Source organism: Corvus hawaiiensis, chromosome 5 (genome assembly GCF_020740725.1).
Source record: "Corvus hawaiiensis isolate bCorHaw1 chromosome 5, bCorHaw1.pri.cur, whole genome shotgun sequence".
NCBI lineage: Eukaryota > Metazoa > Chordata > Aves > Passeriformes > Corvidae > Corvus > Corvus hawaiiensis.
The window spans coordinates 40,455,801-40,482,180 of record NC_063217.1 but is presented as its reverse complement, the minus strand read 5'-3'; the positions used below and the strand labels follow the sequence as shown (position 1 = coordinate 40,482,180).

The window sequence follows — 26,380 nt, the reverse complement described above, 5'->3', positions numbered from 1 at the left end:
ATGTACACAGAGTGGCTGAAAATCATTACTTTAACGAGACAATAAAAAGCTCTTGGAATTACTTTTTCAGGTGTGTTTTAAATAAAGTAACCTTTTATTATTATTTCTACTGGTTTTGATTATAAATAAGGTATGATAGTTTGGTGATTGTAATAGTATTCATGTACACAAATTTACACAAAGGTTTTGTTTCCACTAGAAGAAAAGGTCCAGATCCTTATAGTTAAAAGGCATAAACTGAAATAAAAGACCAATGACCTTACAGTCCAACAGCAGGATTTGTTCTTGTAATCAGAAATTACTTTGAATAGAAAGACCTTTCAAGCAAAGAAACCATGTTTTGGTTTCCATCTGGGTTTAAAGTAATGGAATTTATAATTCTAACTTATCTAAGTGCTTATAAAAATGCTGCCCTTGTGTTTTAAAAAATGCAATAAAGGGCCAAATACACCCAAAGTTTAGATATGTCCCTACGTTTCTTTGATTTCAAGGCAAATTGAGAGCCTAGAGGCTTATGAAAATTCATTGAAACACCTTGTTCAGCTCAAAAGCTGAAGCCCAAGTTTCAGACTTGTGACAGCTCTATATAGAATTAATGCAAACACTATGGATCTGAACTTCTGGACAGTTTCACATCTATAACATTAACTACTGGTCAATGTTAAATGTAGTTTATTTTGACATGACACAGATATTAGTGCTACTGGGACTTTTTTTTTCCCAGAAAATTTGCCTTTTACTTTTTTCCAGGGTAATTAAGTGATTCTTTTAGGTTAACAGGATAAACAAGGTGATAGAGTTACTTAAAAATATTTAACTAACTTTCAATTTTCAAAACATTTCCCATAATTAGGTTTTGAACCTGGATCACTTCTGTTATGTGCTCTGCCAGTCTGGAACTTCGTGAATTAAATAAATAGCAATAATTTAATTTGCAATATATTTCAATATAGTATTACTGTAACATGAGATTGAAAAGCTGTAATGTAATTAGTGTAATTCCAAAAAAACCCAATTACTTAAATTAGATTGCCAAGCACCTGTACTTGCATTGCTTGTATTTGCCAAGGAAGGCAAAGAATAAGGTAGCAGAGGGAAGCAGTGGTGGTGTGTGTAGTGTACCTATGTGTGCAGACACATTCATAAATGGCTTTATTTATACATGGCTGATGAGTGTGTGCTGTAACTAAACAATGCTACAGCTGCCTGAAGGTGAGATGGACAGACCGACTGCGTGGTTTGGATGTGGAAGGACTTGAACATTTTCATATTAAAAATTTTCTTAGCAGTTACTTCAAATGAGAAAACACATAGTGATGGCAAGAATCTTTGCTGATCAATTTTAGGGCTGGGTTTTCTGAAATAGGTGTTATCAGTTATTATTCATATATCCAAACTCATAACTTGGATCCAATATGGAAAATATTTTCAGTTATAATGAAATTTTCTGAAACATCCAAACTGTTTTGACTGCACACGTAAGAAAGTTGGCTTGAGATGCTCAAGCAAGAGGTGGTTCTCCTGTATGCCTAAGTGATAGCATGCCTACTTGGGGTACATGAAAAGGGCCCCCAGTCCTCTCTCAGCCTGGTAAGAGAAAGTTTTCCCATCTTCCAGGCAACTGCCTTAAGCCTGGGCCTGCCAGGCATTTTGAAATGCAGATCTCTTGGGAAGATATCAGGCTGATGGAAGGAATGATCCTATAGCTGTGTTATAGTATGAATAATACCTTATAAAAATGAAGCATCTTATCTCTTTCAGTTCTGTGTGTTTGGATTGACGTCAGACCATTTGTCCTTCTGTTCCCTAGCTCATCTTGTATGACCTTTTGAATAAGAGCAAAAGAATATTGGTACTGCTCCAATTTTTCTGACGTTGACTCAAGTTATTGAGTCGCAGTCAGAAAATAAAAATAATCAGTTGAAATCCCCTCAGATTCTCTTCTGGGAGTCCTATGTGGAATTTAACAATATTTAACTCTAGATAGCGTAAGGTTTTTTTACATATTCTGTAGTAACTAGTCCGCTGAAAAAGTTTAGTCTCCCTTAAAGATGGAGTATCTCATCCTTCTTTCAAGATAGAAAACAGCAGTGCACAGAATAAGCCTTTTCAATTACCTGCACTAGTAAACATTTTATTTTTGCTTTAGTCATTGCCAAATACACATACTTTCTTGATGTTCTCAATTTTCTTTATCAATTTTGCCTAGGTTATTAATTTTATGTAGTATATTTCTCTTTCTCTTGTTGTAAATGTACTTTTCAAATCACTGTGGAGTAGCTGTGTGCAGAGGAATGGAAACTGCCTGATAACCTGATGGTTGCAATATCCTACTGGGAGAGAGGGGCCTTTTTCCAAGTCAGTGTGACTGAGCATGTGAGCTGTGAGTAACCTTTGGCTCTCAGATACAGCCAGAGCCACTTCCGGACACGCTGGTGAGCCTTCTCCCTGACTAACCTCTGCCCAAGTCCCAGCATGTAGAGCAGAAGGCCCAACAGAGGGGTTTTGGCTGGATAGCCACTGATATTTGAACTAGAAACTCATCTAGAAGCTAAACCCTCCTTCCTTCTCATGGTCATTTGCAAGACATTGCCTGACACGAATACTGGCGGAGCTGGGCCTTGGCCTCCCCAGATTCTCTCCCTCAGCCTGCCCTCCCCCTCAATCCATGTGCCCTTTTCATGCAAAGGCACCAATATGTTTATAGTTAACTTCTTCTGTGGTATTCTGTTTTATACAATGGGTCAGTGAGGAGTTTTGAATTTACTGGAAATAGTGCACACATTGCAGCATGTCATTTGCTGGAAAGGATGGTCAGCACATTCAGGTCTTCACCCATGCTCAAACCAAAGAGAGGAAAAAATCTCAATCCATGTTTTCCTTGTGAGCTCTGGCTGCTGTTGATTACTGTGCAGATGAAATACATCCTGGTGTCTGCCTCTTTATCCAAATCACTTTATTGTTCTCCGTCTTATAAAACCAAGACAGGAGGTACCTGAAATAATAGCCGTATGAGTGCATGTCATACAATACCCAAAAAAAGTATTGGTAGTGTTTGCAGAGCTAACAGCAATTTTGATGGTCTTCTAGAAACAGGCATCAATAGTATATGATAAAGCTAGAGATAGGGTTTCATTTGATCAGGACAGTAAGTGCTTTGAAACATGGAAGAGACATTAAATGAATGTACTTTTATTATACAGCTGGCTTTATAAAATGGCTTTGTAGTTTATTGGTTTGTGACATGTGGCCCACTTCTGGCACTTTCTTTAGATGTTCCAAGGATCTGTACTCCCTGATACTTATCAAGTATCCTCATGTATTAATGACAGTTTGTGTTGTTTTAGGGTAAAGCAGATTGAGGAGAGGACCACAACCAGGGCTTTTGACAGATTGTGTTAAATAGGAGGAACAAGTCCAGCAAAAGATAGTTGTTGGATATGAAATAAAAGTCATCAAAAGAAACCTGATACAGTAGGGTTTTAGAGATTCACAGTTAGAGACCTAAATAAACAAGAATGCAAAACTATCTGGCCTTATCAGTCATGGAACTGTATTATGGAAGTTGTCTCAGCATATACTTCTGCCAGGAAAAAAATGAGCTCAGATCTACTATGTGTTATTGAGCTATTTTATTTTCATGTTTGATGTTAGGATTTATTGCAAGTTTGGAATTTTATTATTCTCTTTTCATGGCTTGACACAGTGAAGGTTGAGGTGTTTGCGCTGAAAAGTTCTGCTGTCTAGTTGCTAGGATACTGCTTTTTTTTCAAGTCTTTTATCATGTAAAATGGAATATAATGCTGTTTATTTTTTATTCTAACATGGATTTTGCATCAAAACACAACCATGAAAACTGGTGAAGGTTTGTTTAAATCCTGCCTTTTTGTTGTCTTGCTAAAGCTCTCTTAGCAGTTCAAACTCAGTACCTGAACACAAAGCAATTGCTACATTTTAGTTAAAAGTCAGTTGCTTGTTGCTATTTATATTTGGCAGACTACATTTTGATATCTAAAACATAATTTGATCTATTCTGTTCTTACATACTAGAATTTTCTATAACTCAAATGTGCACTGTGTATATCCCAGAGTTACATTTCAGAATTTATATAAACATTTGCTAAGTACTGATTGACTTCAGGCAGAGCTTATAATTTGTGTACATTTAAAATATATTAATAGTAAAGAAAATGGTTTAATTAATTTAAATGCGTAAGATTAATTGAAGTGGTAAATTAAATGTTTTTGTAATTGTCAAAGTATATATAAACAAGCATGACCATAATATAAAATCTCATATGTTTAAAGATAAGTCAAGAGAGTAGAATCTGAAAATCACAGAACAGTTGGGGTAGGAAGTGCCCTTAAAGATCACCTTGTTCCAACCCTCCCTGCCATGGACAGGGACAGCTTCCACTAGACCAGTTGCTCAGAGTCCCATCCAACCTGGCCTTGGACACTTCCAGGGGTGGGTGGGGCATCCACAGCTTCTCTGGGCAGCGTGTTCCAGTGCCTCACCACCTCCACTGTAAAAAATTCCATCCTTATAACCGATCTAAATATACTTTCTTTCAGTTTAAAACTCTTGCCCCTTGTGTTATCACTGCAGGCCCTGGTAAAAAGTCTCCATCTGTCATGAAAGCTCCATGAGCCTTTTCTTCTCCAGGCTAAGCAACTCCATGTCTCTCAGCTTTTCTTCACAGGAGAGGTGTGTGCTCCTGTCCTCTGATCATATTCATGGCCCTTTTCTGGAACTGCTAGTAACAAGGAAATTTTACTTTCTTCCAAACCCTCCACCCCATTTAATTCTGATTTATTCATCATCAAAATATATTCTCTGCTTTATGCATAATTAAATGTTTGAGCTGCTTCAGTATTGTATTTTATTTGAGTCTGTGTGAGTGCTTTCTAACTAGAATTATAGTTTAGTTACTTCAAAATTCTCCCAAGAACAGCCTGTGCACCAGAAATAAGTCCAGGAAAATGGCTGTTCTTTAGATGTTTTATTTCTACTTTGTATCATCAGAAGGATCTTTTAGTAAAACCAGCAGTGACGAAGATGGTCATTCTTGCTCTAGGCCAAATCTTGGCTGCTCCCAATCTGCTACACCACATTAATGAACTCACCTCACATGCTGAATGTTTTTGAAAAGTCTGTATAAAGGGTTTCATTTAGCACTGGCTGAATGAATTGCTAACTGCATATTTATGAATTTTCATCATATTCTCACTTAGAAAGCCCAGAGTACTTTGCTCTGTATCTTGGGCTTTAGTGACAATATACAGAAATATGTTACTAGATTGGAAACAGTCCACTGGAATAATGAAGATATGTAAAAACGCTGTGATAAGCATACTTATCTAACCAGCATAATTTATTTTATATAAGCAGTCAAATCCTGCATCTCTAACAGCTTGTTTTAACAACTTAATTAAGGTTGGATTTTCTAGCATTTGGATAGCTGTCCAAGTACAAGCACATAAGTCGTGACACCACTTTGTTCACTCTGTGGTCTGTAAAGCATTTAGACCATGTTAGCAGGGAACCGTGTCTAAGCTTGTAAATCCTGCTTGGATGTGCTTCATAGAGAGGTTGAGAGGGTCAGCTTCTGAATCTCTGAAGAATTTTGGGACAACAAAATCTTGTGTGATGCTTGGTCAGAGAGTGAGTGAACTAGTTCATGACTGTTTGCATCCGACTGTACTGGGGAGATCAGCCAGTAAGAGCAAGGCTGAAGTCAGCAGAGTACCCTGGTGCTGTACCCATTACTCTAAGATGATGTGTATCAACTCTATTGCTGAGTGCAATTTCTTGTTATAACAGGTAAACACAGATTTTTGGTGTAACTGTTTGATTCTCACAATGTGTCTGTACTGCTCAGTGCATCTGAAGTCCAGTGTTGCCTGGCATCAATAAGCCCTGTGATGTTCTTTTACACTGAGAGTTTCCTGTCTGCTTTGCTGGCAGTTTTTGGTTCTTAAACAGAGAGAAGGAAACAAAACACAACTGAGACTATGACCTGCTACCTTTTGTGTCAGAAATTATCCAGTATAGGATGGTGCTTTCTGGGGTAAAATCTTAAAAAAGGGTACTCTGGCAAAATTCATGAAACAGCACCCTAATATGCCCTAAGATTCAACCGATTATGGAACATTTTTTCACCATCAGCGCCGCACGGCTTAGTTGTCTTGCTGTGCTACTCACTACTTGTTCTTCACCCTAGAAAAACTTAGAAATGGTTCTTGGAAGTGGAGTTCCAAGCACATATGATGGAAAAACCTCCAGGAGTGAGGAACAGAAGTTTCTACATCCTTTATGATCCATTGACTCCTGTTCCCAACATTAATGAGTTCAACTAGAGTTGAGGAACTCGTTCAACATTGCAGTCCCCAGAAGTTTACATTTCAACGAACATAAAATATGAACAAAGGAGACAAACAAAACGAACAGAGAAAGGAAGGATACGGCTTCAAACAAATGAAGCCAATATAAGTAAAAATATTACTAAAGAAAGAGAGGAAGAGTAAAGCCTTTAAATAAGCAGTATTAGCCACAAAGCCCCAAATGAATACGGGAAAAAAAGAACAAATAGCAATGATTCATAGAAGCTTACACCCTCTTCTGGTGGCTATAAACTACTGAACATGCTGAGGCTCTGAAGACCCTTCTATTCCTAGTTTTAACCCCAGCGCTGAATATAACATTCCTCATGCTCTGAGTGCACTAATAGATATTAGGGTCCTTGAGCAGCCTCACCTGGGACCCCCACCCACACACCCTCTGCCTACAGGCCCTGGGGCTCCATTAAAGCTCAGACCTGAGCCTCCAGTCCCTTCTAGAGCTGTGCTGTGTCTATCCGTCTGTCTTTCTATCCCTGCTTCCCTGCTGGACCTTGGACTTGCATTGCAGGTAGTCTGTTGCTTAGCTCTATCCCTTCTGCTTTGTGCTGCAGCCTTAACTCAAGCCTTGTCTCCATCTGCTCCCTACTGGAGCACCTGGATGGGCCCTGCTTCCAGCGCCCTTTTGTGCCCATGGTGTTGATGTGCTGTGGGACTGTACCAGGACTGTGCTGGGATTGGCCTGGGTTCTTGGACTGGCCCCCTTGCAGAGCAGTGCTGCCTTTGCTGCTGCCTGGCAGCACTAAGCACTGGAGGACTGGTGTGCTGAGACAGAAAGCATGAGGCGTGAGCATCTGAAATCTGTTTCTCTGCAGCTTCAAAACCAAGTGCCTTCCAGATCTAGAATTTCAGGGAGGAGGGATGATTTTTCAAAATAATCTCTTGCTGTGGGATGGCTGCTAGGGCTTGCAAAAGATCCAGCTCTCTTTGAATGGTGAGAATGACATCCATTTTAGGAGAGATTCAGAAACTTAATGGTTTTAAATTAGAATCCCTACAAAAAGTTAAATTTCCTTCAGAATGGAATGACCATTCTGTGTCCAACTTGACAGAGCACTCAGAATAGAAATGACAGAGAGCAAGGTCTGTAGGGTCTCTGTATTGGTCAGGTAGGCCTGGGGAATATTAATAGATTCATCAGCATCCTTCTAGAGAAGGCAAGCCTGTGACCTGGTGGGAATCAGAAGGCAGGAGCTGAAAATAATCTGCCAGAATTTCATTAAAATTGAAACATCTCTGGAAAACATATAAACCTTAATGGATAGGCAAATTAAGAATAGAATGTTCAACAAAAGAAGCAGTGTTGCTGTTTTCCGCTCCAGTTGGATCCACTGGTAATTCTCCTTGCATACCATAAAGCAGTAGTTGGTATGGTTCCATGTGGTTATTTTTTTTGTTTGGAGTTTTTGGTTATTTTTAAATGTCTTTGCTCATAACTATTGATTTAGAAAACAAAAACTTCTTAATCATTCAAGAGTTAAGAAATAGAATTAAGACTGTTGAGGCCATTATAGTTCAAGCCCTGTGTACATTATGACATAGTCTTTAATTACATGATCTCATCCTTTGTTTTCCCACAGGAATGCCTCATTCAGTGTGCAGGATGAACAGTGCTTGGAATGAATCAGCACAACACAGTGAAAGAGTCTGTTGTTTGCAAGACTCATCTCAGTTTTGTTGAGGAAGTTGGGATATGTGTTTCGAATGAGTTGGGATGTCAAGAAAAGAAAGGATGGTCTTGTAGCTGAGGAAACTGTATGTTGCCCTGGAGAATGAGTTTCTGTCACTGTCTTTGCCAAAAAGATCCTGTGAGGTACTGTTTTGGGAGAGAAAATGCAAAACACCTAATTTCCTGAGAAATCTGAGGGCATGGGTCCATATTTTGTACTACCAATATGAAACAAAGTGTTGAATCCAGTGATTACTATTCATTCTTGGACTTTAGGGAAAATGTCGTGTGCAATCACATTAAAAGTTGTTTTTCAAGGGAGCTGTATAAATGTATCTTGTACTTTCAATACACCATATTCACAGTCATTATAGCTATTTGGTGTATTAATAACAGTTATCTGTATATGCATATCTAACATTTAGTCAGCTGCTAAATAGAAAACTAGAAAAAGTCACTAGGAGTAAGTGAGTCTTTGGTATATGTGGATATGAAATACTATTGCAAATTACCAAACATATTAATTACAGGTTTCCTAATTTATTATGACAATATGTTTTTATCTTTGACACTCAGATCTATATCTACAGTAGCTGCAAACTCTCTGCAAAGGACTTGTTTTCTTCTACAAGTTTTGAAATAGTCTAGTTTCTTTTTATTGTAAGGTATTCTTTTAAAATCACAACCAAAATGAAACTGGTGTACCAGCTTTCAAGCATTCAATTTGCATCTAGTTTGTTCTCCATGTATCTCACTGTGATTACCCTTTCCATTTTAATACCTACTTTTAGACATCAATTTAGCCAATGTTACAATGACATGGTCAGAATTCATTTTTCTTCATTCTAGAACAAAGTAGAAGTAGCCTAGTTGGCCTCTGGTCTTGTGTAACAAGGTTTTACTTTGGAAGGGCCTAGTCAATGAAGAGTAGGATCCACACTGCACTTAAAAGTTGGACTGCAAGCTCCAGTCTGTTCAGATGAATTATTGCTAAAATTTGAATATGATTTATTTTCAAATCATAGTATCAGAAGATCAAAAAATTATTTTTTCCTCCTTATCTCTGACTTCTTCAAACTCTTTCCCTTTCAGCAATACAAACCGGACCTCTATGTCACAGCTCATAAGGGGATTTCTACCTTTCTAAGATATTGGTTTCTGGTCCTCATGCTTTGAAGTAACTGAACTGAAAATCACTTTATTGTTTTACAGTGGAAAAACAACCTGAGGTGCCCAAAATTTTATTCTTATTTTCTAAGTGATTGATCACTTAACAAATACTCCCATTTTCTCTTCACCTATTACATGACAAAATGTAATACACATGGCAATACATTAATAGTCTAAAAATATTTCCTTGCATGTGAGCATTTATCCAATTTGCCTTTACTCTGCGTTTTAGCAGTTTGTTTTAAGGATTTGAATGTTTAAATCCTTTCTTTTTATTTTTAGTAAGAATTTGGATTTTGGATTTGCAGCAACAGTAAAGGAAAGGTAACAAAAAGTGAGATCAATTTGATGGTTCTGCTGGATTCTAATATATTTTAAAGTCGTAAAAGGTTATCTTGCTTTTAAAGTAGTTATGCATCATAGACTTATATCGGATGCTTTTACTTAAGTTTTTATCTACAGCAATCAACCTTAATTCAGGATAGTAAAGACTGAGCTTTATGAGAATATTCCAAGGCTGAGGAGGGTCTGGGTGTGGCTGTGATTGGGAGCATGGAAGTGTGTGTACTCAGCACAGAGGGAGAGAGGAATATCTCTGACACTGCAGCACAAGTAGCCTGAGCCACAGAGGAGTCAATCCAGCTGAGTAAGTGAGGCTTCCAGCCAGGGGTATTCTCAATAAAGCAAATCTCTGCTGTGTGCCACATTGTAGGATGTAAGATTAAATCAAACTTCTCCAAAGCAAGGATATTGGATTTAGAGAGTAGAGAATGACTTTGAGAAGGCCATTTAAGTCATAGAGCTTATTCTGTTGAGTTCCTGCCTTATAGTACAAAAAAGCTTTGAATCTTCCAATAAACTTCTCAACCTTATGTTAGAATCAAATTACAGCCTGAAAAAAAAAGGATTGTCTACCTCATCTCCAGCTTCTCTTATTAAGAGTAATAGCTATGGGCCATTTCCAAATGGTCAGAGCCATCTGTTTCCTTAAAACTTTCTTTGGATGAACTCTGAGAAGTGTTACTTTGATTTTTCCTATATCCTGTATCAACTATAGCAATCTGATGTAATTCAGGTGGAGGCCAGTATTTCTAAATCTGTCATGACAATGGGACTGTGTTGAAATAAATTAATTCAAAAATAATAATTAACCTTTTTGGCCCATTGTTACCCAGAGATGTACAAATGCAGATACTGTGACAGATCGGGTGACATCAGCTTTTCCTTAACACTAATATTAGTACTTAGCCTGGGGATATAGAAAGTACTGTACAGTTCATTGCCTTCTTTTTGAATGATCAAATCTCTTTGTATGAGAAGGGCTATAAATACTCTCTTTGTTTATTCTGTGGCCCAAGGGCAAATCTGTGATAGAGACAAGATTCTGAAGCCACAGAGTTATAGAAAACTCAGCATTCTACTGTGCCATTAATAGGAGCTTCTAAGTACTTTTAAGATGACCTAAAAATAAGTCACTGTAGCTCTACAGTTTTATGGACAAATTTATTAGAAACATGGTGGGAGGGGGGCAGATAAGACAAAAAGGTGTATGTAAACAAATCTTTAGAAGCAACCTTTTCTAAAGGGCGTGTGTTACGGAAATACACAGGTAAAACTTGCAATTAAGTAAATGCCCAATGTGAAATCCTCATCTAAATTAAATCCCCTAACTCAAAAATGTTGGTTGTGAGCCAGCCAGTGCTGAGAAGTCTCTGTAATCAAGGTGCTTTTCACTTGTAGAGAAGGAGAATTCCAGTCTAAATAGATTCCGAGACTACCACTGCAAAAAACCCACAAACTCTCATCTGTTCCATTTCACTTAGACTAACTGAGACTGCCCACAATCAATGACTGTAAGTAGCACTTGACTTTATCAATAGATAATGGCATAGCACCAGGTTCAAACCTGTAATGCAAATGAAAGATTGGGCTACTGAGGCCTCCCTGGTACACAGATTCCAGCACACTCTTAGACCAAGCAGACAGGTCATATGTTCTCTTTTAGCTCCCTTTGAAAAGTAGATGGGATTTCTTCCTTTATTATTCCTTCTGGGTGGTGGTGTCAGACTCTCTGTACCAGATTTAATGTCATTCTTGAGCTGTTTTTAGACTTTTTTTCCTTGTGTTGATATTTTTCTTTTGTAGCTAATTTGTTTTCCGCTACTCCTATAGGAAGCTAACATCCCTTCAAATGATTTTGAAGTGCTCTCTTAATAGCCTCCTGGAAGAGAGGCTCTCCGTTCCTTAGATAAAAAGAATGGTCAGGATTATATGCACCATTTCAAGTCATGTTCATATGTACTTGAGCTTGTAATAATGTCATCAATATTTCTTTTTTTTTAATTGAAAATATCTTGCCTCATAGATGTTTGGATTGCGTTTCCCTTTCATGGGTATAGGAGGTTGATAATAATTTTGTTTGACTATTTAATTAATACCATTCTTCAATCACTCTTTATGCCCGAGATTGCAGAAACAATTGTTGTTGTTGCACTTTATTTATGACCTTGCACTTCGTACAATTCATTTTCATCCAATTACTATTACTTTGGCTCCCAAGGTCATTCACTTCTAGTATGGTAGTACAATTCTCTTCTGCATGGATAATTCATATCAATAATGTATTCTCAACAGATCTCAGTGGTAGATTTTCTCTTGTATGATAAGTTTATGAATGAAAGTATTAAAAAATACTTGCCATGTAGTGGCTTTCTGAGAATTCCAGTAGAAAATTGAAAGAGCTTTTTTTGGGTCCAGTTTACTGTCTATGTAAAGAAGGTAGATTCACAGTTTATTTAGCATAACTGAACTGCTGCTTCTTGCAACATTTGAGAAACATTTGCAAAGGTTACATGGACCTTGTGTTTACATCTTTACGGTTGATATTTATTTGAAAAATAACTACAATAAAAAACTTTAAAAACTTAAAATAGGTGCATAAGGAAGCAATGTAGGTTTTTGCTGTGCATTTACTTCAGTTGCATGTATGCAAGATAGTAGTGAATCTTTTAGTCTGACAGGTGGTAAAAGAAACTAGCAGCATAAAAGTTGACTTTCATGTGGAAAATGACAAGTCTGCATGTCTTCTTTCTTTGAGAAGAAAAAAATACAGTTCTCTACAACAATATAAAGCAATGCTGACACCTACAGAGAATGTATGTAAATATCAACTTACAATTTGCATTTTTTGTGAGGATTTCCAGAATTATTTGGTTAAAGAACAAATGACTTATAGGAAGCTTTTATAACGGTTCAGAAAAAAATAGATCTTTATTTTCCGCTTAGGTCAGTCTTTGTTAAATAAGATACATATATCTGAACATAGACCATATGCTTTAAAAAATACATAATTTACTTTTAGTCGTGTACACTTCCAATTGCATAAAAATATTTTTTAAAAAATTGATTTGTGCAGCGGTGAAGGACCCTGTAGCCTTGGAGCAAGCCATCAGCGTGATGTACATTGCTGCACAGAATCAGGTTGGCTGCCCCTGATTGACTGTTTGCCCTCCCCTCCCTCAGTGTGACACAACAGGATTATATTGGTATTTACAGGGCTTGCAGCCTCTCTGCTCAGCCAAACAGGCCTACAAAAACTTCTGTGTAAAAGGTTGCCCATATGTGGGGCAAAGTTAAAGAAAAATTAGCCCAGCAGATTGAGGAGAGACTTTGTAGCAGAGAGACAGCTCTTTTACTGACTACTTGTTCACTAATGTACTATTATGGGTTATGCAAGCTGTGATATTCACCATACTGCTGCAGAAAGGTGAACTCCTTCTTTCCTTTGAAGTATATAATAGATAGGTGTTTTAAATACATAAAAGAAGTATAACTAACAGTGAATTCTCCACACTAGTCATTTTCTCAGAGGCAATTTTTAGGCTTGACAGTATGTTGCTTAAAGTGGTGATTTAGCAAAGTGAGCAATGGATAGGTGGCACTAAACCATGTAAAAGAAACTTTGGATAAATGGGAGATGGCAGTTGCAGGCTTGTCTAACATTCATATTATCCATGCTCCCATTATGCAAACCTCTGGGAGAATTTCAAACATCTGTGAGAATTTCAGCTCTCAAAGAAAATTGTTTGAGTGAGTTCAAAGTAGGCTTTTAAATCGGAACTGCTGAAGATCTTTAACATTTACTTTTGGTTGTAAGCAGATGAAAACTTCTAGGAAGACTGACTAGAAGGCTTGAATTTGAGTTTAGTGGGTTTTAGAAAGCTACAAATCAGAAGGCAATACTATTCATCAAAGGCAAGCCATAATTATTTTGATGTAAAAGGCTGAATAAACCCCCCCTCTCATTCTAGGCCTCTACTGCTTCTTTGGAAATGAATATATCACAAGAGATTAATATGTGTCTTTGGAAACCAGGTATATTTCATAACCTGGAATCTTTTAATCTGATAGATAACAGTGTTTCCCCAGTCAGATTGTCAAAATCTTTCTACCGAAAAAATGATATTATGTGTATTATAATTTCTATCAGATAATCACAATATTAAAGTTGTGGCATGTTTAATTCTAGCATTAGGTAGAATTGTTTGCATGTTTTATTTGTTAATTGTAGGGATTAAAACAGCAGACTCCCCCCTTTCATACTGTAGCTGTGGTCCTACAAGTGTGTGTACAGTATGTTTATGTACAGAAGACACTTTGCTATGTACCATTGTCTGTATATTCAAACACACATTCCGATGCACACATATGAACACCAACTTGATCTTAGCTGAGGGAACTAAACCAAGTTAAGAAATACCCTTTCCTCTTCCCTAATTGCATGTTTACATTTTCAGCTTTTAATTCATGTATGTGTTTAGAACAGGACCAATCATTGTTTTAAACTCTATTGTTCTGGTGGATCTGAGCATGATGACAACAGCAAAAAGCTTAGCTTGCAAATTTGCATGCTGTGAGACTAACTTCTCACCCATGTTTTCCTAGCACCAGCGGGCAAACAAATACCGGGCAAACAAATACCGTTTCTCTACTGATCGTCGCTATTTGCAAAGGCTTAGGCCTTACATGCAGATAATTAAGTAGAAGTGGAGCCGGCAATTTTCTTTCTTTCTTCCCTGGGGTGGTATGTAGAAGATGAGTGCTGTCTCTCCCCTCTCCCTCCACTGCCTTGAGAGTTTACAGCAGCTTTTTGTTAAGTTGCAACACAATCAGCGCATTGTTTCGAAGCAACCAAAGGCAACGCGTTATTATGTTTTTATAGTAGCTTTCAGTCACTTAACGGGGGAAACGGAAATCCCATGGGAGATGTTTTGCCCGCGACCTGGAAATAGCCGGTGCCTGGCGGGAGCCCGCCGGCGCTGGCGGCCCGGGGCGGGGGCAGGGCCGGCCGCTGCCCTCCCGCCCGCCCCGGCTCTCACTAGGGGTCGCAGGATGCCAAAAAATCACTGCTTGCTCGGAGGGCAGGGGTGCCACCACACGTCTGCACCTTGCCTCCAATGCCACCGCTTGCAAGCCGGGGCAATTCTTGGGAAAACACGCGCAAGTGTCGGGACGGTGTCGGGGCCGTGCGCGGCCCTCTCTCCGGGTGGTTCTGGGTGCTTGCTGAAACCGAGCTTTGCTCAGGATGGGAGGGTTGAGTCTGGGAAGACGACCTCATCTAATTATTATTAACTACATGTGGTGGGTAATCTGTAAAAAAGGCCTGTGGCTGGTACAGGTGAGACTATCTTGGTTCCAGACCTTAACCTGGACATTAGCAGGAGACTTAGGGAGTGTTTTCTACATAATCCTCATTAAGTGCTCACTGTTGAAAATTAATAATAAATTTTATTTATAAGTACCAGTCTCTTCTTTCACACAGAATCTGTGCTTGTGGTGTTTTATCACTTCTCTGGCTAACTACCTGACTAACTCAATTAAGTGTACACTGTCTGAAGAAGTAATGTAGGCTAAGTCAACATAATTCCTTGTTAATGTTCTGATACTAAAATATAATCACGGATTGGGTTTCAGAAGAGGTCTTCCTCATCTAATTTGCTGCTGCTTTTTAAACCAAACCTCAGGCATATTTCTATATCTTTATTTCCCAAACAAACAGATACTCTGTTCCTGTGGTGACACTGATGATGGAAGTTACGGAAAGAAATGTAACAGGTGATAACAACCAAAGATCCAAATTTACTCATGGAGACAATTGACAAACTGATCTGTTCATTAAAGTAAATGGAACTTGGACAGGAGTAGAGAACTTGTTACATCAAGCGACTGTATTAAAAATCAAAGGAAATATGCAAATATAAAAAACCATATTCAATAGTTTGACATTTGACACCAAAGAAATAATTACTTATAGAGATAAAAATGAACTGACAGTATCAATTTCTATAGAGATTTGAGTAACAAAGTGATGGGTTTCAGCATATTTGTGACAGGTTACATGAACAGAATACAGCGATAAGAAAACAGGTTTAAGAAGGAGGAAAAGTAGTAGTAGGAGAGTTTCTCACAAATTGAAGGCTGCTTGAATCATTTAGAAGTCATGATCTCTTGCTTTAATGTAGGTTAGTCTTAAACCAGAAATATTTCTGACTGTTTTCACTGCTAGCATTTTGTGCAAAATTTATCTGCAATGTCTGTCCTGCAAACTGCTACTCACGTCACTCACTGAAAAGAGGATCCACACAGATACAAATCTGGCTATGGTAGATGGAGGTAGGTTGGGAATTAGGTGCAGTTTTTCTATGGTAAGTGCAATTCTTTAACAAATAAAATGCACATGCAAACACATACTTAAAAAATAAATCTTACCTGTTCTGCAGTTCTACATAATAATAAACAGGAATACAAATGTACACCTTGATTCTTATGATTCACACTTGAAGATTCTGAGTTCGTATATTCAATGTTTTAAACCCATACTCATAAAGTAAGGGCTTCAGTGACTAATCTGACAAGGGCATTCCTGCCAGCACGTGGGGAACGCAAACCTAGATGTCTGGAGAATGTATAGTAAATCTGACTCTTCAGAAAACCCTCAGTGCTTTTGCAGTGAGAATGGATTCTATTAAATGCAACACAGAACTGTGCAAGTGGTGCCTGGGTCCTCTTTCACCCTTTTCTTGGAAAGATAAAAAAATTTATGTAAATGCTGGTGCCAGATTCTGGAATTAATTTTAGAAGTGCTTTGGTCTCAGACCTTAGTTTGGGTCCTTTATATTGAGTATTCATATATATGTGCCCTCAATTGACAATAGCTATCTCTAGTCAGTCATCTGTGACATCTCTAGTATTGCAAATTATATAGCTTTGAGGTGAGGGGGCAAAAAATGAATTGCAAGGGCTTAGTACTCTAATAATGCTGAAGGAAAGTTGTACTGAAATGGCTGCAAGTTAAGCTCAAATTGTAAAACATATGTATATTCAATATATAGGTGTGTAATTAGTGTGAAATATGTATTATTTACAGCAAATATTGATTGTGCCTGCACAAAACTATCACCTTGGTGAGTGAAAGAGCATTCAGCTTTGGAATACAATATAATCCCTGAATTTTCCGGACAGAGGTTATTAATTATTGCTGCATGGTGCATCAGTGCCTTCTTTCACAAGAAGCTGTAGCTGGAAAATATTCTATTGTAGTAAAGAAGAATTGACAATAAGCAGAGTACAAATAATTTTGGATAGGGCTGTATAATGTGGATGCAATTAAATTAGTTTTGCCATAAACATTTATGATCTTATGACACTGAACATAAGAAAAGAGTACTAAGTAAGACACCTTAGGTATATGAGGATTTTTTTCCGATAGCTGCACCATAAAATTCAGTGGGTATGTTGCTACCTGTATTAATGAGAAATATGTTAGACAGTGTTGAAAAGTAAAAGTTTTCTGCTGTGTAGAGAACTTTTATAAGTATTACCACAGCCAAAACAATGCTGATAACTACAGGACAATATTTCTGTCACTGATAGCACTTGTACCATAGTTTCATGCTGCTTTCTGTAAGACAATTGCCATTCTTCTTCCTGGTTGCTGGTGATAGGCCTTATTTATTTTCAGTGAGCCAGAGTTAAAAGAACACATTGTGTCTATGTAGAAACCCAATTAGGGCAAGGTTCCTCTATTTGCTTTGATTCCTTACCTCCTGTGTCAGTGTTACATGTTTTCTGCCCTAAGTGCCAGAGATGTTATAAATGATAAATTACAATGTAAACTAAACCAGAGGCTTTTCATCTGAGCTGCACATGGCTCAAAACAGTGAACCCTGTTCATCTAGGTGCTGAGCTGCTTCGTCTTCTAGAAATGAATGGAAGATCAAAATGCTCAGCAGTCACTCAAGATGAGGCTCATTAGAGGCTTTCTTCTGTCAAAAATCATCCACTGACTCCCAGCTATGTGACAGTATGCTGAATACTGGAGGGTAAGATTAACCCTGTACACCTAGTCAGTCTAACAACAAATGTCACTTCTGAGTCTAACAGCAACATTTGTTCATAGAAGAACAGGTCTGGGAATAGTAATATCATTTCTATATTTTATTACAGTTAAATTATCATATAATTGCCAAAGAAACTATGTTCACCAGTTACCAGCGTCTAGAATGATGACTGATAAGTGACCCCGATCAGCTCTGGTGTAATTCAAATGCAAATTTGCTGTCAACTTTGGCAAGGAGCAGTCTCTTACAAAGTTGAGAATTAAGTCCTGAATGATTTATCAACTTGTAAACATAAACTGCAAACTTCAAACCAAACAGCTTTTAAACAGCTTTTAGCTATTTTTTGGGGGGTGGGGGTGTTGGGGTTTTTTTGGGGGGTGGGGTGTTGTTTTGTTTTGGGGGTTTTTGTGTTAGACAATAAAGTAAACCAAACAAAATCAAGTTGGCAAACATTTAGATGCCAGTTTTTCATCTGGCAGCCTCTGTCTGTCTTCTGAAGAACTGCAAGCTAAGCTCTGCTAAGCTCAAAGCTCACAGACCTTGTTTTTTAATTAAGAGAAGGTCAGGATGCCTCCTAATACTTGGAATGCAGCTGTTTTCAGACAAGTGAATATTTAATATGACCTCTTATACTAACCTCCTATACTTTCTAGCTTTGAACATTGCTTTAACAATTAAGCTCTTCTGGCCCTGTGTTTAAATAGCTGTCCACAGCTACTGCAAATTGATTTATTGCTTGATGAGAATCAGGGATGCTGAGCAAACACAGAACAGTTTCTAATTTAAGGAGTGCACCGGTGGTTTTGTTGTTGTTTCTTGATGACTTGTTTTAACATCAGTATGTGTTATCAATGTAGTTTGCTCTTCTGCAGCTTTTAGAGGATTAAAAATTGAGAGAACAACACAAGTCATGTTAGAAACACAGTCTGATTGCGTATCTAATATTAAAATTTCTTGATACTCTCTGTTGGTAGATATTGTTTAAGTTGCTTATATACCTTTGCTTAATTGTGAAGATTTGGTATAATATTTTCCTTGCTAGTATCAGCTGTGAGCTGATTTTTAGTCTTAATTTCTTCTTCATCAATCTTTCTTTCAGAATGTTAGCTTAAATTATCCAGGTATTTGAGAATGAAACATGAAAATATATGAGTTTGATCCTAATTAAAAACCACAGCAATATTTTTGGAAGGGCTTCAGTATGCTCAGCCTGTAGGAAACGTAGTTAAATCTTGAGCAGAATAGAAAGAAGGAGAATATCCTTCTGTAAAGGCATACCTCCTTTTTCTTTCTGTTAGCATTGGTATGGACTTACACATCACCACAGCCAGCCTTGAATAGAAGCAGTTTTAGCAGCTCTCTTACCTGAGTGTCTCACCTGCAATGATATATAACATGATCATTTTAAGCAGTGCCTTGCTTGGATCTGTAACTTAATTGAGAAGAAGCAATAATTTCGGATGCTTAAGCCACCTCAGTCAAACCTGTGGGATGGAGAAGGGAAGGTTGTCTCACTTGAATAGATGGGGAGGAAAAACTGATCTTGCAGCATGGTAGAGTCCGCACAAAGCTCCTGAGAAAGAATGTAGGGTGTGATTAGGAGAAATTAGCAATGGGAATAATAGATGTATTTTGGGACAACCACATTTTTTGCATAAGGAAACCATGCCTGAAAAGTAACAGAGTGAAGAGGTAGATGGAAGGCAGCAGACAAGCAAAAACTGCCTGAATAGCAGTGTAAGGATTGGAGCGAGGACTTTCCCTCTGCAGCTGGGAAATACGGTCAAGGAGCAAGACCAGCTTTGTGGTGCACACCTGGAGTAAAGAATAGACAAGGGGGGTGGATGTTAACACAACTAAAAGTTAAATCGGGAGAGGAGACATAAGAGAAAGATCAACTAGATAAAGGGAGTGAAAACAAAACAACAACAAAAGGACCCTGCATAGCTGAAGATGAATCTGAGAGTGAGAAGTACCAGAACAAGATTAAAGAAAAGTACAACTAGGGCAGCTGGAACTGGGATGAGAATCAAACACCAGCATTAACTAGATAAGAAAAACAGAAGTGGGATCAGCCAAGACTGAAGAGAGACTGGAGACAGGTTTGAAATAACAAGCCAAGATAAGGCAAAGCATGGACATGGGAAGCAAGCAGATGGGAGTGTGCTATTTAAAAACACCCTCTCCCAGAGTTTGGAAGGGATCCCAAGATTCCCTCTTCTGCCAGTAATAACCATGAAATCCAGTGGTGAAGAGAGACACATCTTTTCAAATGCCTGGCCAAACACAGCATGACATATTCATGCTAACAGGTACTGTGTTGAGGAGAAGAAGATTCAAAGCAGTGGATGAATTATGTGGATATCATTAATGATGGGGCTGTTGCTGGCAGGAGTCTGGCCATGTTTATTCTAGAAACTGAAGGAATCATTGAAGAAAAAGAATTATGGGAAGAGAAGCGGTGGCAAAATTCTTGAGAGAGCTGAACAGCTTGAAATTTGTGTCTTAGCTCTTGTCTCTGCCACAGAGTTCCTTGATCGAGCTGGTTCAGGGCTTTTAAATTACACTTCTTGATAATTTGCTTCTCATTTTCAGATGCTTGAAAACTCCAGGGTTTGATTAGAGGTAGTTAGTCAGTGAGTAAAATTACTACAACTGAAAGCAGTGGGAACCAGGCCTTGAAGAAATAAGGTTTTCTATAGTGCCAAGTACAATATCAAACCAGGCAATCTATAACTGTTTCCCAAATGTAATATTCGTATCCTGTCACAATACCCCTTCATCTGAGAGGTGTATGATGAAACTAAAGCAGTTAATATTTTTGAAGCCCATGAATACTGTAACAACAAGCTCCATAAAATGCCCATGAGGAAGTTAATAACTCTGTATGCAGAATAGGATCTGAATAAATGAGTAATGAATAAAGCATGGGGCATGCTTTCAAAAATAAAAGAGAAAACATAACATTGAAGGGCTTTTTGTTAATTAAGCACAGAGGTTTGTAGAAAAAAATTGTATGTGAACATGCAATGAGCAACTTTCATAATATATGAGTACATGTAGGAGAGAAGGGAGAAATACGGTTTCTCTGGTGAGCTCACTGCTGTTAAGATCATGAGTGCTTGATTTTTAACTTTGAAAGTTTAATTTTAGTTTATATGGTTTACTCAGTATAGTGTTATGACTGTGTATATGCATGTTTGTTACTGTAGACACTTTATTTGTCACAATGTGCTTTCAGCTTCAGTATTTCCCTACAGAATGAGCACTTGGGGAATGTGAAAATACTTAAACGTAACTACGGCTGTTTCAGAAGTGCTCTAGGTACCTCAGAGAGAATATGTGTATCAGGAGATAAAGCAGGAAGGTAACCAGCTTCTGCAGAACTTCTCTGTTTTAGCCTTCTGAAAAGTCCCACGAGTCCTGGTCCCAAGCAGCTGACCCACCATGGTCTTCAGCCATCAAAGCCGTAGGCATGTGCTGAGCTTGATGTTTGTGAATAAGCCCATTGTGTCCACCCACCTAAAACTCCACGCTAGATGGAGGCCTAAGCAGCAGACAGATAGCCAAAGAATGAGGAGGAGGTGTGAGCAACGATGTTTCATATGTATTTTTTTTAGTTCTGTGATTGTCTTTGGTACATACTTGTCCTTTTTTCAAAGTTTTTTTTGGTTTTGGTTGTTTCTTTTTTGTGTAGGAAGAGCTGAAAAGCCTCCAGCTTTCTGGATTAAAAATAATAATAATAATAAATATATATATATATATAAATGCCACCACCACTTTTAACATAACTGCATTTAACATTACCTGTGTCCCTGTAATATACCCATAAATCAGGAAATTTAAAAGAAAAGGGAAAATGGCTTTGTTGTTGCTGTTGTTGTGTTCCTTTGGTTGGTTTCCTTCCAGCTTAAGCATTCTGTCTTCCTGGCTATGTATTCGTTTCTTTGGAAACGGCTGTAGGATGGATTTTTGATTGACTGTGTTGTCAGATGGATTATCAGAGTTGTGAGCTTTTTGGAATGGTAGACATGAATGTGTGATAAGGAAAAAATATTTTTTACTTAAAATATTTCAAAAATTTGCATCGTGAAAGAAGCTAGGTTGAATAATTAACAGGTTACTTAGGGGAAAAGTTTTTTTTAATGTGGAACAGTTTGGTTACTAGGAAAAAATTCTCTTAATATAAAGAAAGCTTTTTAATAATGTGACTGATGGAAATATTAATACCTAAGCAATGTAGAATAGGTTCTGCAGAGCCGCAGTGCATATTTTAAAGAGTAATTCTAATGTGTAGCTGCTCTGGGTTACCAGCAGAAAACAGCTTTTACCCTGACATATACACACATTTGTTTGTTACAGCACTCATGTGCCCAGATTTCTGCATGACTCCCATCTAGCGTTTCTGAGTTTGTTTCCTGTCTTAGTCAGGGCTCTGCAAGGCCAGCTGTCCTCAAGGCTGTGAGTGCTTGGTGCTGCTCCGCCAGTGCTAGTGCTGGTGATGCTGAGGTCGGGGGCAGATTGAGGCAGAAGGTGACGTCAGTGCCTACCTTGCTGGGAGGGTTAATCTCCCACCGCAGAGGCTCTAATAATCTCCTCACTTGGGAGACTGGCGTGTTGAGGATTGCATGTTGTACATTCCACTTCTTGGGCTGTAAAGCAATAAGCAAAATCAGTGTTTCTAAAGCTCTGTTGACAAACAAGTGCTTGCTAGACAGAGATCGTTTCTTTTAGGGGTGGAAGTGTAAAGGCACAGGAAAGAAAGTTAACTTTTTAAAGGTGTGGACATATGAAGCAAGAGCAAGCAAAGTAACAAAACCAGGTTAGGGGGGTCCACTTTTTCAAATGAGCATGTAATTAATAACACTGCAAGATAAGCTGCCTCCTTTGTGGACATAAAAAAATAACAGAAATCATATTTCAGATTGGATCAGGCTGGTTTCTTTAGCCAAGCACAGCCCAGCAAACCATGACACTGTGCAAGCAGAGGTAGCCATCAGCTCCCACAGTGCTCTGAGGGACTGACAGAAAGGGTCTCTGACAACTTCCTTGGAGTCAGTTCCAAGTGTCTGAGGTGGCTAGTCATAGAAAGTATACTGAGGAAGAGGGGAAAAGAGCAGGCCACAAGTTTCTCAGGCTTTTCTTTCATCTGGTATGTGGTGCTTTTTGAGGGCTTTATGACACACAGCAAACTGAACTGCTGGGATAGAGATTGCCTAGTGAAGGCTGCAGCTTTTCAGTGGCAGCTACCCATTCCTTGGCTTTCAACTTTGGAGCAACAAGACTGAATTAGGAGCAATGCGGACACAGTCTGGATGCCAAAAATGTAAGGAAGCACATGGTTGCTTTAAAGAGACTGATGCTACTCGGTGCCAGACTTCTTAATATTGTTAAACTCCTATTAGTTCTGTCTTGACCGACCTTTTCAGATTTAATGTTATGACCTGCCGAGAGTGCCTATCTATGGTAACACTAGCCCTTCATTCGCAGGACGGCAGGGGCAGACGAAGAGTCCCCGGGTAGGCAGTACAGGTTTCGTCATTCGAAAGGAGGCTTTACACCTTGCCCCCACCCGACCCCCGTCCCCCGTTTTTTGGGGGCAGCTAAGTCTTGATAGCGGCGATAGAAAGTTGTGCCCCCTCCCTCCTTCCCTCTCTCGATAGCAAACTGTGCCCACCCGGAGTTTTCGTAAGTGCTTTCGGCTTGCCCCCCGCCCCCGCGGCACCTGGAGCTGCCCGCGGGGCCGAGGGGCGCGCCGCCGGCGCTGCCTGCGCTCCTGGCACAGCCAGGGGAAGGGACTATCTCCGGATTTCCACCCCTGCCACAGGGGGAAGGCTACCGGGAAGTGCTGCGGGGAGAGCGAGCCTGTGAGGGCTAGGACGTGAGAGAAAGACGCGGCCACTTCTCCGCGGCAGCCTTTTCAAAAGTCCGTGTTAAATGTGACACCCCGGCGAAATGGGAGCAGAAGAAACACCCCTCTACCCGCCCCTCGTCGTCCCCCCCGCCCTTTTCCATGGAAATTCGTAAAAGGAGGAGGAGTAGAGTTTGCTACGGAAAAGTCTCACCTTGGTCAGAAACAGTCTCAGGCGTTTCTGCAGGATCGGAGCTGCCAGTCTCGGGGGAGGGGAGGAGGCAGGCAGGGAGATCTCTAGCCACCTATATATATATATAAATTTTTTTCCCGCTTGATCTTATTTAATCCAGCAGCACGTATTTCCACCCCTCCTCCTCCCTCTCCAGGTTGATCGGCTGAAATGAGGCTTTGCGCGCTGATCCCTTCTCGAGCTTTAAAACAAAACCCGGCCCCGCGCAGCCGGCGGCAGCTCGGGGCGCCTCGGCGCTGAAGCGCGGCGGGGCCGGGCGAGGCCAGGCAGGACACCGCGGAGCGGGGCGGTGGCTCCCGCGGAAACTTCGCTTGGAAAATAAACCTACACCACTTTCCTGGAGATCCACGTGAGAGCAGGAAAGCTCGACTGCAAGATCTCTGCGCTGCTGCTGCATGCTGCAATTTTACTTTTTGTTTGCCTTGATTATTTTTTTTATGTTTGTTTGTTTGTTCTTACTTTCATTTTGGAGCCGGTTCCCAGCTGCTTGGCTGAACTTCTGGAGACCAATGGACCTTTTATAATGCCTTCCTCTGTTTTAAACAAACTGTGGGCGCTTAAACTTTTCTCTTTCCCCCTCCCCCTCGCTCCTTAACCCCCACCCTTCAGCTCATGGGGCTAACACTGCAAAGCAGCTGCAGCAGAGGGGGAAATATACAGACACTGATTTATTTTCCTGTCTCCTAAATTGTACTTAATTCTTCTCATCGTCCTCCTCATCACCCATTTTCTCGCGCTTTTTTTGGCTGCCGGCTGTCGATCTGTGCATTGTTTTATCTGATCAAGATCCTTTTGTTGTTGTTGTTTAAATGCCATGCACTGCTTATCTAGAGAGAAGGCTATATGGAGATAGAGGCGTATAGTGAATGCGCGTGTGTTTCCATAAGACACACTATCAAGGGAGCAGATCAGAAGCAGCCCGGATCCTGACCCTGACTGTATGAATAAGTAAGCAGGATGCTGACGACTGTGTGTTAGTTGCCTGTAAGGTTTTCGTAAGTTAAAGGGGGACGGAGGAGGGGGGACAGGCCAGAGACAGAGCTTAGAGTAAGTGTTTGTGCAGAGGGGGGCGAAGCTCTGACACTTTGCTCCTTCCAGCATAGCTGCTGCCTCCCATCAGTAGAGCTCCGCGGTTTGCTGTAGTGCACCCCACCTCCCCCTCCCTCCTCCCTTTTCTTTCCTTCCTTCTTTTTTTTCTTTTTCTTTCTCTTTTCCCCTCTCCCCGTGGTAGTTTGCTGATGTGCAGCCCGGATCTATCTTCTGGCAGCATCAGCGGGACCGGGGTCGGAGGCGCGGCGGTCGGCGGGCACGCAGCGGGGCGCGGGCCGGGCGCGGAGCGGGACGCGGGCAGCAGCCGCTGCCGCCGCCTCCTCCTCCGCGGGAAGTTTGGCTGGGGTTTGACAGAGGCGAGGGGAAGCCCTGACAGACAGGATCTCCCGGCCTGAGTCCACCCCCTGCGCCCACCCACACACCCAGCGACTTTTCCCCGGCGAGGGGGCAGGGGGGCCAGCGACGCTCATGCTCCTCACTCTGCGTCGCACCCGTCTGACTGGGGCTACCTAGGGAGCACCGTCTCTTGGAAGAGCCTCCAGGTGGAGGAAGGAAAAAATACCAACCTCCCCCAAAAGCTGTGGTTTCTCCATCCCTTACCCTCCTTTCCCAAACCGGCGTGGACAGCCGAGCCGGCCGTCTAGTTCACCCTCGCCCTGCTCGCCACCTCTCCGCCCGAGGGAGGATGAAGATGCTTTGCTGGAGGATGGCACTGTGGCTGGCCGGGTGGACTGTCTGCGGGAAGCCTTCTTCCTGCTCTGGCCTTGATTATGACTACACTTACGATTTCACTGAAGAGGATAAAGCCGAGGCGATAGATTATAAGGATCCTTGCAAAGCCGGTAAGTGACTTCCACGTCTGATGCAGCTCCCCGCCCCCTCCCCAGATGGTGACTTTGTCTCGGCTTTATTTACGCGGGGTGCGTGAGTGGGGAGTCCCGGGCTCACCTGCTCCCTCCCGGGGCAGCGGCGACGAGCGCAGCCGGAGCCCTACGTCCAGCCCCCTTACCTGGGAAGGTACCCGGGACCTGCTTTTCCGGGACTTCCCACTTACTTCCCTACGGTCTCCGGCTGGGGTGGGAGAGGGGCGCGGCGGCGGGCAGGGCTGGACCGGCCGCCACCGCTCCGCGGCCCCGGGGGCGTCGTGCCGGCCGAGGAGCCCTCGGGTCAGGACGCCGCCGGAGCCGCGGAAGTTGCGGAGAGCATTTCGGCGTCGCTCGAAGGTTTCGAGGCGGGACCGTGCCCCGCAGCACCAGTCGGGAACACGAAGCCGCCGGGCCGGGCTCCGCCGGAGGGTGGCGGCTTCTCCCGGGGCCCTGCCCGCCCCCGCGACGGGAGCGGGTGCCGCCTCCGCCTCCCTCTCGCCTTCTTCCATCCCAACCTGTCGCTCCCCGGCCGGTCAACCCTTCCCGTGGGCCGGAGCGGGCCCTCGGCGCTGGCCGCCCCATGGATGTGGATGCGATAAGTGCGGCTCCCGAGCGGGAGGGGATGCGGGGGGTGGTGGCTGTCTGCCGGGGTTTCAGCCGGGCAAGCCCACGTGTCCGGCTCTCAGAGCCCGACTGGTGCGTGCTGCGGGCTGGTGTTCCACA

The 26,380-nt window shown here is 41.1% G+C and overlaps 1 protein-coding gene and 1 long non-coding RNA gene across 8 annotated transcripts in view; one reads left to right on the top strand and one right to left on the bottom strand.

Moving 5' to 3' along the window:
• The window catches only part of LOC125325853, a 33,436-nt gene extending 9,134 nt beyond the window's left edge, over positions 1-24,302 (bottom strand). Inside the window, exons 1-4 of one of the 6 annotated variants that reach the window (XR_007203581.1) lie at positions 23,703-24,270; positions 22,188-22,289; positions 19,122-19,210; positions 18,916-19,015 (exon numbers count right to left, since the gene is read on the bottom strand). This is a non-coding gene — a long non-coding RNA (uncharacterized LOC125325853). Of the gene's footprint in view, positions 1-18,915; positions 21,360-22,187; positions 22,290-23,702 lie in introns of all 6 variants that reach the window. The other 5 variants (XR_007203583.1, XR_007203582.1, XR_007203580.1 and 2 more) reach the window with 5 other exon arrangements.
• The window catches only part of TLL1 (tolloid like 1), a 128,566-nt gene continuing 126,468 nt past the window's right edge, over positions 24,283-26,380 (top strand). For both annotated transcript variants that reach the window (XR_007203578.1, XM_048303358.1), the window contains exon 1: positions 24,283-25,633. Coding sequence is in view for 1 of the 2 variants with exons in the window: in XM_048303358.1 (XP_048159315.1) it covers positions 25,477-25,633 (157 nt within the window). In the remaining variant the exon portion in view is untranslated. The remainder of the gene's footprint in view (positions 25,634-26,380) is intronic.